The 12,009-nt window shown below is 27.3% G+C and overlaps 1 protein-coding gene across 2 annotated transcripts; it reads right to left on the bottom strand.

Annotated features, from left to right (window-relative positions):
* Positions 1-1,400: 1,400 nt before the first annotated feature.
* LOC117169302 lies at positions 1,401-9,752 on the bottom strand. 2 transcript variants are annotated; one of them, XM_033355608.1, is made up of 5 exons: positions 9,659-9,752; positions 8,306-8,353; positions 5,531-5,719; positions 4,842-5,126; positions 1,401-1,692 (listed from the first exon to the last, which is right to left on the bottom strand). In XM_033355608.1, the coding sequence occupies exons 1-5, from the start codon at positions 9,714-9,716 to the stop codon at positions 1,526-1,528; spliced, it is 747 nt and encodes a 248-aa protein (XP_033211499.1). In that variant the 5' UTR covers positions 9,717-9,752; the 3' UTR covers positions 1,401-1,525. The 2 variants fall into 2 exon arrangements, with proteins under 2 accessions (XP_033211499.1, XP_033211500.1); XM_033355609.1 differs by having other exon boundaries at positions 4,842-5,123.
* Between the last annotated feature and the right edge of the window lie 2,257 nt (positions 9,753-12,009).

Below are 12,009 nucleotides of genomic sequence, written 5' to 3'. Positions count from 1 at the left end.
ATAAATATAATGAAATAGAGGCTAACTAGAGGGACACTCGGCACTGATCGGAAAGAAATCGGAAAGAAGTAGGAGAAAGGGACATTCGGAAAGAATCGGAAAGATTCGTGGGACAGCTCAAAGTTCGGAAAGAAACGGAAGTAAAGTTCACATAGTCCTTTCTAATTATCTTTCCGAACTCTTTCCGAATTCTTTCCGAATTCTTTTCGAAACTTTTCTGAATCTCCTCATTCTCGTGGAACAGCATACCTGTGGGCCAACAAGTAGGTTTTATTTTTGTAAACTATAAAATATTGTTTCCATCATTTCCGCCAAAATGTATTTTGCAGCCTTAAATGTGAGGATGATATAGGGAAAAAATATTTGGTTTTCCAGAAGTAATTCCTTTAAAAAAATTATTACATTTTTTTTATTTATCTCCTTATAATCAACAGAATTGGTTCTTGAATTTTGTCTGGAACCCCCTTATTATCCTCAATAACATATATTTTAACTATCGTGATCGGTAAAGCTCTTTTCGAGAAAATTTGATTATTAGATTTTTAAGAATTTGTTTATAACTTTTGTAAAATGCTTATTCTGCATATAAAAAAAGTGAATACAAAAGTTGTTCACGAAAAAAGTCGAGAATTTTATTACAAAATATTTTTTATAGGAGGCCTAGTTTTCATTTTAATTATAAAAAATTTAGATTTAAAAAATTAAAATTTTTGGAAAAAAGACAGTAAGGTATGAAAAAAATTAATCCACCAAAGTTGTTCACTAAAACAAGATTGACAAACCTGTTATAAATTACTTTTTGACAGGAAGCGTAGTTTTTACTTTGATCGCAAAACCAAGTATTAAAATGAAATCCAATTATTTTTTGGAAAACAACCCAATCTACCATAAACTGTTAATTGACAAAATTGTTTGCCTTAATTATACCTACAATTTTGCTTTGAACTCTTTTTTTTATAGGACACACACATTTTTAAGTTATAAACACAAGACAATGAGAATATGTCTGTTTTAATATAAATACATATTATGAATTGTAGTGAGAACTATAAATTTATTTAAATAATACTATAATAATAATAAAAAAATTGTATATAAAATAATATAATAGAGTTGATCATAATACAGAAAAATGCGAGCACATTGAATATATTTTCATTTGGGCCACGCACGAGAAACATTGTAAGAATGTATTTTTTAAAGCCGATGGAGCTTTGAAAAACGAGAATTCACAATCACCAAGTTGCAATCGATTTTTTTATTTAGTAATTGTGAAAAAATAGTTTTTCACCCGTGATGGATTCGTGAATGATCTCATTTAATGAAAGGATTAAGATAAAGAGGATCATCAGGTTAATAATATTTTTTTTGTAAAAACGGTTTATTTTCTTAATAAAATAATTATTCTCTATGAGAAGGTTATATACACGCAATATTTTTCAGTAAAATTCAACATTTTACAAATGTTTCTATTTTATAATTAAATTTGTACATTGTACTAATATTTGATCGGCCCAAATACTTTTTAGGCTACTACGGTGGCATCTTTAGTTTGTTGTTCATGAATACTTCGGAATGCCTCGCACGACACAAGAGTACATGCAGCAGATACTCCATCTTTACCACAGGAACACTGATTACATTCACTGTAGAAACTTTGTCCAGGACATGGAGTTCCCGCAACGTAAAGTGCTGGAAAATAAAAAAGCCAATCGGTAAAATTTAATGATCATAGTGACTTTTAGGGACTATTTTCTGTTTTTAGAACTATTTGAAAAAATGAGGAATTTCTTGATTTGTTTTGTAAATTAAAATTTTTATATAAGTACTTTGTTTCATAATAAAATTCAGTTCTAGATGTTTATAAATATTTTGCTACATAATTTACCACTATAATTTTTTTAAATTTCGGTACCGATATAAAAAAATACCGCTACTGACAATAAGATATATTGGAAAATCGTAAATGATATATTTTTTTCGTTAAAAGATTAATTTTAAGTTTTGGAGATTTCCAAATATGTCGGAGAAGAATCTAGAAGACTGTATGAGAATTTTCTTAAATTTTCAGGATATATAAATCGATGGGAAAACTGAATTGTTTCAAAAGATATTAGGAAGTTTCAAACGTTTCAAAAAGACACTGAAAGAATTGAAATTTTGAGAAGTTTAAAAAATATGTTTTTAACAAAATGCAAATTTATAAAGATTTAAAAACAATGTAGAAGAACCCTAAGATTTTTGAAAAGTTTGAAAAGAATAATAAAAACTTTCTTAAGATTCCTAATGAAATTAAATATAATTTTTGTATGTTTTGAAAAATGAGTTTTAGGAGAATATTTAAAAACACTTCAAAACATTTTCAAAAACAGAATCTGGTAGATTATAAGGATGAGTTATTTTAAAATATATTCAGAAGTTTTACATGTTTTGAAAAAAATCGAAAGTATTTCAAACCTTCAGAAGATTTCAAAAAATTTGAGACATTTTTGAAAATTACGTCAAAAAGAGGTTTTCTAAAACTTTTAAAAGGTTTCAAGAGAGTGCAAATTTCGTTCTTAAGATTCTTGAAAAAATTTCAAATGATTTATTATTTTTTATTCAAAATTAATTTAAAAAGAAAAACTTAAAAAAGTTTCAAAAGATTAAAAAAAATTTATAAAAATTACCAAAAAAACTGGAAGATTTCTGGGTATTTTTTTTTTATTTTGAAAGATTTAAAAAATATTTTAACCAAAATTCGAATGATTTCATGAACAAATTCAAAAAATTAAAAAAAACTTATCAGGGATAATGAAACAATCTTCTTGAGATTCCTGTGCAAATTTCAAATCTCCACGTTTCGAGACCCCCTGAATCCGAAAATCAGGTTTTCACGATGGCGGTCTGTCCATCCGGCCGTCCGTCCATAAACACGATAACTCCCGAAAAAATGAACGAATCAAATCCATCTTTGGCAAACTTTTTTTAGGGCCTAAAAGAAAGGACTAGTTCGTTAACCAGCCATTTTTGATAAAAATTCAAAAAGTGAGCGCATTTAAAAAATTTTTTAGACTACTTTTTTTGAATTTGAAAATTCTATGTATGGATATTTATAGTATCAAAAAAAAAAAAACAACAATTTATCCTAATGACTTTTTTCGATAAAAAGAAATTTCTCAGAGTTATAGCGTTTTCAAAATTTTTTTAATCAACCGAAAATCAAAATTTGAAGCCGAAAAACGCACGATATGAAAAAAAGTCAAGAGAAGAAAAACATTTCTTTTTGAAACCCTAAAAGATTATCATAACCAATTTTTGGATTTTCTTCAAAAATCGAAAATTCAAATTTTCATTGCACAAAAAATAATGAAAAATAAAAAATTCCATTTTGCAGACAAACTATGTAGGACACGAAAAAAGACGAATTAACAAAAATTGTTATCCCAAAAAAGATCTACAATTTCGTTAAGAATCACTTCTTGATAGGACGCGTATCTTTTGTTTTATTCGTGAAAAATAACGTTGAAAAAAAATAATAAAAAAAATGTGTGGAAAAACGACGAGAGTTACGAGAAAAAATTTCAACAAAACCTGTTTACAAATGCCTGTCGGAAATCGAGCACGCAGTGCGAGTGTCACGATGAGATTATTTTTTATTTAAAAAAACTAATTTTGAGAGAATATTTAACATATTTTTGAACAATTCAAAACATCAAAAATTTATCTCTTTGTTTAAGAATGTAACTATATTATTGAAAATTCATTTCTTTTGGCACAAAATGAATCGGCTTAGTAGAAAACTCATATTTTGAGTTAAAAATTAATCTGTTTTGGTTGACAATTCAACTATTCTTTTCGAAATTCGTTTTTTTATGAAAGGAACTGTTTTTTATTTGAAATTAAAATCTTATTTGATTAATTTATCAAATAGTAGATTTTCCGTTAAGAAGTCACTATTTTGGTTGAAGATTCACCATTTTATTAAAAAATTATTCTCTTTGGTTGAAATTGTAACTATTTCCTTAAACATTGGTTGTTCTTTGCACAAAATTAATTTTTTCGTGCAAAGTTAAACTATTTGACTTAAAATTAGCTTTTTTGTTGAAAATTCCTATTTTCGGGTTAAATAAATAAACTATTTTGTAGACAAATCCTTTCTTCTTGTAAGATAGTTACCTTTTTTTGATGAAACTGTAAGTTTTTTGGTTGACGATTCAAATTATTTTATTAAAAATTATGTTTGTTAAGAGTTAAACTGTTTTGGATTTAAAATTAAAATCTGTTTTGTTTGAAATATTAATTGTGAACTACATTTTTCGTTAAGGATTCATCATTTTTAAACTGAAAATGAACCTTTTTGTTGAAATTTTGTTTAACGTTTTTGAAATCTTCGAAAATATTTTTGAGCTCTCTCAAGAATCTTAGATAATTTATATAGCCCTAAGAAAAGGAAATAAACCTAATAAATAAATAAATACAAAATATTTTTTATTTCGTATTAACAATTTTTTCACTAAAATCAAAAAACAACATGCGCTCGCTGTGCGCGATTAATGATGTCAGTAGAAGTATGTAGAAGCTATTTTTCTCAAAAGATATAAAAATAAACAAAGGAACAATAAATAAAACAAATAGTTTAGGAATCCAGAATTTAGAAAAGGAGGATTATCAGTTAGATATTTTATAAGGTCATGTCACGTTCTACTTAGTTGGGATCTTTGATAATTATTTTGATAGTTCGGAACGCACATCATTTGATAAAAATGTGTCTGAATAAAGAATTTGTTATTTTAATATTTTATCTGTATCTGTAATAATGACTTTTTTATTATAAAAATAATGAATTTGAATTTACTTACGTCCCCACGGGATTTTAGATATGCTTTTCGAGACAACTGTGGAATCCACTTCAGAAGCAGCTGCGCTAATTTTTTCAACAACTTCCGCAGTTTTTTCAACAGCGTCGGTAGTTTTTTCAACAGCTTCGGTTGTTTTTTCAACATTCTCGGTAACTTTTTCAACAGCCTCGGTAACAGCCTCGGTAACAGCCTCGGTAGTTTTTTCAACAGCTTCGGTAGTTTTTTCAACATTTTCGGTAGTTTCAACATTAGCATCGGTAGCTATAATTATAACTGCGCCAGCTTCTATAATAATGAAATTAGTTATAATAAATCAAAATCAAAATTGATAGCTTCAAATATAAATAAGGTAAAAAAAGGATACATAAGAAATTGAAAGATTCTAAGCAGATTAAATTTTAAGAACTTCTTTCAGTTTGAATCAATGAGTTCAATGGATATAAATCATTAACTGAATTAATGAACATTTTTTTATTTGATATCTCTGATGAATAAAAAGTAACTTTTCACTAGTGAATTCTAAACTTTCGGAACATAAGAATTTAGTATAGTTGACTAATTATCTAATAAAAAAAGGAGAAATAAATAATCCCATCTATGTTGCTTAAAACAAGTTATAATCACAGATTTTAAAATTGTTGTATAAAACGTATTAAATCATAAGATATTTATAACATTTTTTTATTTACCTGAGGCTTCTTCGACAATGGGCGTTTCTGCGGTTAATGGCTGTGGTTTAAGTGATCCATCCTCATTATAAACATCTGATGGACAAGCCATTTTGGTACAAGCAAATCCGCTACCGTCCAATGCACAAAAACAATTGTTGCATTGCTGTTTGAAAGTAGTTTTAGGTTCACAAACCATTTTCTTTTCAGCTAAAAAGGAGAAAAAATCAATATAAATTTTTTTACTATTTGCATTTAGGATCGAGTAAACAATTATTTAAAATAAAGATACGATTTCGATCAAATACATTTTTAATCAAGCAGGTTCTACACTTTAAGCCGCATAATCTCTCGGCGAAATCTTGTTTTGTTTTTAGAGACCATTTTAGCCGACACGTATTTTACACGATTTAAGAAATTAAAATTTTCCACGAAGTTACACTGCCGTACAAACTAAAAAGATACGTCAGTGATATTGCCGCTTAGAGTAAAAGTCAACCTAAGCGGCAATGTCACTTATGTATCTTTTTAGTTTGTACAGCAGTATAATTGTTTGGGTTTTAACGTATATTAAAAATCGACCATTTATTCTTTACATTTTTACAGTTTTTGATATAAATTAACAAAGCGACGACGATTTGTTGACAAATTTAAAAAATTGATTTTCGCCAATAATCGATACTTAAAATGTCTGGTTAAATTTATCAGAATTCTGCTTAAATATGCCCTTACTATTTTTTCTGGTTAAAGTTATTAGAATTCTGATTGTTTTAATTAGAATTTCTGGTTACTCTAACCAGAAAAAAATAGTAAGGGCATGTTTGACCAGAATTCTGGTTAATTTAACCATTCTTGTGAGTGTATAGCTTTTGCCAATGTTTTGTTGAATTTGAACTTCTATTAGATACTTTCAAGTTTTACGCAGGGTAAACCATCTTTGTGGCTAGGAGATTAAAAAAAATTGAATTTTTGCATTTTTTTGAAAAACAGCAGAAGATACAAATTTAAAATAAAAGTTGGCATATCTAGAAAATTTCTACAAAAAATGTCTTTTGCTCTTCTATGATATCTTGCCACATTTACAAGGAAAAAACTGAAAAAATTAAAAAATATGAAAAATATCCAGGGTTTCGTCTTATTCACAATTATAAAATATAATTTTAATTATATTCTTTGAAATTCCCTTAATAAAAAAAGTGAAAAGATGAAAAAAAATTGATAATTTTTTTGAAAAACATTGTGAATAATAAGCCAACAAACTCCTAAAGTTTGACGATGCGATATCAGAAGCGTAATTATTAAGAAAAAAGTGTTAAAAATATTAATTTACGCTAAAATAAATGCAATAGAAAATTATGAAGCAAAACCTTTGTAATTCAACCATTCTAACTACACCGGAGACGTTTACGAAAAAGATGTAGGAGTAAAGAAGTAGAAAATATTGCTTAGTAATTAAATTTTTATTTAGTTTTGTATGACTCAATATCTTTAAAGCTATTTTTCAATCATTTTACTTTTGAAATGTGATTGTTAAAGTTTTGCAGTTTTTTGCATTATTATTTATAAGATTTTGAAAAAAAATATTTAGTCAATTTTTTATCTTCATAATTTTTTATTTAAGAGACCTTAAGCAAATTTTTTTTTCAAGAACAAAAAAATCGGTATCTTATCTATTTAAAAAATATTTTAGATATACATTTTTGGAATTTTTCAAGTTTATGTTTTTAAACATATTTAAAGTTTTTTATATACACTCAATTCCTGATATAAGAATCCTCGGTTCACGATATTCCTACAATTTAAGTCATTGGGATTTCGGCGATGCAGGGACCGCGGGACTGAGAGAGAGGCGGTGCTCAGTCAAGCGTGACAAACAGCATGAAGGCCGCACTGTCAGATCGTTAGTTGAATCATATTGCATCATGCGTCCTAATCCAACAGAAATAGTTTATGCACCCCGATCTGTATTTATTTGATAATTTCTTCGGTTTTTAAATTCTTAACAGTATGCTTGTATTTATGTAATTGTGAAAAACACAAACATCGGGAGCTTCTATACATTTTCTGTTTACGCATTTCTTTTTTAACCTTTTCAGGTTTAAAAATATAAGATTAATTTATTTTAAAATATTTTTTTCACTTGCATTGTTTTATTTTAACTAGTGCATGAAACTGGTTTTTTTTCAATATTTCAATTAATAGTTATTTTAATAGATATGGTTTAAAATAAGACTGTCTTTATTGAAATAGAACTTTGTTTCTTGTTTAGGATTTTATTGTGCAATATTCATTACAATTTTTTTCTAAATAAATAAAAAATTTTCTACCAATATAAGGAAGGCATCCTATCCATCTGATACGATTTAAAACATTTTCAAGACGGTGATATTTTTTTCCTGAAAGTCAACTTTTTATGCTTTTACTTGTATCATTTTTAATTTTGTTAAATTTTCTAACGGAACTCGAAAGAAACGTTAAACCCTAACAGAATTCAAAAATAAAAATTTAATGTCAGAACTATCTAAAAAACTGTAGAATTAAAAATTGTGTTATTCAAAAGTAGATCTCAAAATTAAAATACTCGTAACTTTGTGGAAAGTTTTTTTTCCTGAAATCGGAAAAATATGTGTCGCTTAATTTCCTCTAAAAAACAACATATTTGAATTTGCCTGATTTAAAACGGATTTCATTAATTGTTTAATAACTTTTTCTGACTCTCAAAACGTTTAAGAGAGCTGAAAAAAACTATAAAATTTTTATTGAAATATTATTCAGAAATCAATATATTTTACTAACCTGATGCTGAGTCTGATTCCTTCGACTCCACAGAATCAGATACTGGTGCTGAAAGTATAAAATTTTGATTATATATATATAAAATTAAATTAAATTAAATGAAAAGTTCTATTCATCATCTCCGGTTTTTAAATTTTCACTATAATTTTTTTAACTGAAATACATTTCGATGGAAATAATGCTTTTTTATTCAAGTAAAAATCTAATATAGTTGCCTTGAATAAATGAATAGAAGAAAAAAAGAGAAATCAGTGTTGGTTAAGTTACTTTTCTTTGAGTAATTAGTTAATAAATTTACTTTTTTCACCTCCTTAATTTTATAATTTATAAATCAATATAACGAAGATGATAAAACCATAAAAACTTATTTGAAAAAGAATTAGACATTAGTCGGAGTAAGAAAATTCAATATATTTTGGCAAGTCAAAAACAATACTTATATTCATAATAAAATTCAACTTCAGTAATAGATATGTCACTTGGAATATCTCTTCATGATATAAGACTCTGAACAGGTTTTTCTGTGCGCAGTGTTCGGCAGGATCAGCAGAATTACTTGTGTTCAAATTAAAATAATTAAAAAAAAAGAATTATGGATATTCATTCATCAAAAATGATTTTTCATATTGAATTTCAAATTGAAAACACGACTATCATATTTAATTATAGTAATCCCATTCCCCCGTTTTACGGTACCATGCAATTCATAACTTTCGATTATTAAAATAGTTGAACATTTGCATGACTGTAGAAAATAGTGCTTTTAGTTGTTATACCTTAAAATTGGTTCAATTAAGAAAGAAAATAAATTTCCCCTAAATTTTTGAATTTTGAAACCAAAAAGATGAATTTTCTAAAAACATTTTCATTTTCAAACCAAAATTATGACTTTTCATCGGGTATTTAAATTTTAAACCAAGATATATGTCGTAAAGAAAAATATAACTGTTTATATTATTTCGCCAGTAAAAATTTTAATTTAAAATCAATCACAGATGAATTTAAAAAAGCACGAATTTGCAACAAAATACCTGAATCCTGGATCAAAAGAGATTAATTTTGCTACCTAAAACTGATCCATAACTTCAAAATGAATAAAATTAAAATTTCAAGATACTGAAAAAATCATAACTAAGTTTCGTTGCAAGTTACTTTTAAAAATAGTAAGGAAGTTATCCTAAAAGTTACAAAAACCGCAACTTTTCAGTAAGCCAGTTACTTGTAACAAGTTAATACTCAATACTATAAGAAACGTACTTTTTCGAATAAAACCAGCAATAAAAGGATTTGAATTACAGTAAAAAAAAGCTGATAATAAAATAAATAATTTTTATGGAGGAAATTGAAACTTACCGGAACTGCACTGCAAAGCCGCTAATGCGACGAAAAATAAAGCTATATAGGTCTTCATTTTAAAATTTTTGAATAATAATCTAAGACTCCTCTTCCCGACTGACACTTGCTGAATGATTCTGGACCAAAAGTTCTCTTTTATAAGTACAAGGGTCTTGGCCTTGTTATCACCAATCAGCGTCATTGTGTCTATAAGAACCGGAATATGGGAAAGCCCAAGGAGACACATCCCAAGAATAAAATTATCACATTGGCTCATTGTTTATCTATTTTATCTGCGAGTGTCAATTGATTTTGCAATATTTCCTCACCAAACTGATGGCACGCGCTTCTTTGTAAAAAAAAAATATTGGAATCCATTAGTGCCTGAGATGCTAGAAATTTGACCTTCAATTTTTAAAAGTATTCTGTCTTTCATTAGACTAAAATTCCAGACGGTAAGTCAGAGAAATTTACAGGTATTTTGTTGCTTTGTTATAATAATAAAAAATTATGTTTACAAAAAATTTAATTTTTATAATCATTTGAGCGAATTAATTGTACAATAAAAAACTATGATACCGCAATTATAAATATTTAAAAAATGTTAGTTTTCTCTAAAAAGAAAAAATTTTACGCTTTTTGGACATTGGATATTAAAAGAAATTTACTTGGAAGATATACTAGAAAATCTCAAATTAAATTTGCGAACATCGGGCATATGTCAAACGCAAAAACTACCCCTGCATTTGCTCGAACGTACACAGTTGGACAATTTTAATATAAGATAAAACGAAGTGTCAGATTTGACACTTTACGAATAACCAGAAATTTAATAACATTTTTTCTCTGTACCGTGGAAAATATTTTTTGAAAATTTGAAGTTCATAAACCATCTACTTTTTAATTTTACATTAAAATTGAAAAATATATTTTAATTTCAAGTCAAATTTTTGAATATCGGAAAAATGTCAGATCGGAGAATAAAACGGCCACATTAATTTCAATAAAAAATAAAAATGATTTAAATTTGGCACATTTCGGATAATCGAAAACTTAATTAAAATTTTGCATGTGCCTTAGGCTGTGTCTATATTTTGAATCTCAAGTCCATAAACTATCATTTTTCGATTTTATAATAAATTTGAGCGTCTATGTTAACGGGCGTGGTCATTTGGCAGTTTTCGTCAACTTTTTTGTTGATCGGCAATTGATTTTGAAATTTTCTTTTATATCTCTTTTTTAATTTTATCGTGAAATTTACTGCATGTGTCAATGGGCGTGGTAATCGAGCAGTTTTGGTCAAATTTGACACTTTAAGGGCGATCGAGAATTTAATTGAAATTTTTTTTTATATTCTCAGGTCAATAGTTTTAAATATCCAAAGTCCAAAAACGTCACACTTTTTTATTTGGACCGTTTATGTATGTTGGAGCATTTGGTGGCGAAAGTATGGTCGAATTTGACATTTTTTCAATTATTAACGTTTTGGCTCAGAGTTTTCTTTTACAACCCCTGGAAAATTTCTTTTCAAATACGAAGTCGAAAAACGGTGCACTTTTATGATTTTATATAACAAATTGACCTCTGTAATAATAGAAGTGGTACCCGGGCAGTTTTAATCAAATTTTACATTTATCCGGCCTTCGAAAATTTAATGCCAAATTTTCCTTCACTAACCTTGGAGTATATCTTTGCATAAGACAGTATAGATATGAAAACTCTTTCAAATTTAACGCTTTTTTAACTGTCGAAATTTTGATTTAAGGTCTTCTTATACAACTATTGGGTAATATTGTTTTAAGTCCAAAGTTTAAACTCGCTATACATTTTTTATTTGTGTAGAAAATTGTTTGTATTAATGGGCGTGGTACTCGGGCAGTTTTCATCATATTTCTTTACAACCCTTACAGTATAAATTTTCTTTTGGGAGAAAATTAAGAATAAATTTTAAGTAAAAATTCGTTTTTCTTAAGCAGATAAAACTGAAATCCAATGTGTCTTACTTAAAAATTGTTTTCTTAAATTTCTGAATAAAACAAATTCTCCAATTGCGTATGAAATATTTCGTAATAAATGAGAGTAAACATTTTTCACTTCATTCTGAGTAATTTTTCCTCATCCCTTTTATCAATGGAATTGTGACGTAACAACATCTTATTCACGTCAAGATACTTATCCTTGTTGACAATGCTTACAAAAATTCATGGACGAACATTTAATCTGTTTGCGATTGTTTGCGATTAAAAGATATTGTTATAAATGTTGAATAAAAAAAAACTATTCGTATTATTTACAAAAAAAAATGTTTAGACTAGGGACTTAAAAATGGTTGAAGATAAGAGAAGTGGTCGCAGTTAGACTTTCAGAGA

This window comes from Belonocnema kinseyi, chromosome 3 (assembly GCF_010883055.1).
Source record: "Belonocnema kinseyi isolate 2016_QV_RU_SX_M_011 chromosome 3, B_treatae_v1, whole genome shotgun sequence".
NCBI classification, from domain to species: domain Eukaryota; kingdom Metazoa; phylum Arthropoda; class Insecta; order Hymenoptera; family Cynipidae; genus Belonocnema; species Belonocnema kinseyi.
This window is presented reverse-complemented; position numbering and strand designations above follow the sequence as displayed.

What these genes read in the sequence shown, in the direction of transcription:
- LOC117169302 (XM_033355608.1), bottom strand. Translation starts at nt 9,716, where the DNA reads ATGAAGACCTATATAGCTTTATTTTTCGTCGCATTAGCGGCTTTGCAG. An exon ending in GGCTTTGCAGTGCAGTTCCG is followed by an intron (nt 8,354 to 9,658) that starts GTAAGTTTCAAT and finishes TTATACTTTCAG; the next exon opens with CACCAGTATCTGATTCTGTG. An exon ending in GGAATCAGACTCAGCATCAG is followed by an intron (nt 5,720 to 8,305) that starts GTTAGTAAAATA and finishes TCTCCTTTTTAG; the next exon opens with CTGAAAAGAAAATGGTTTGT.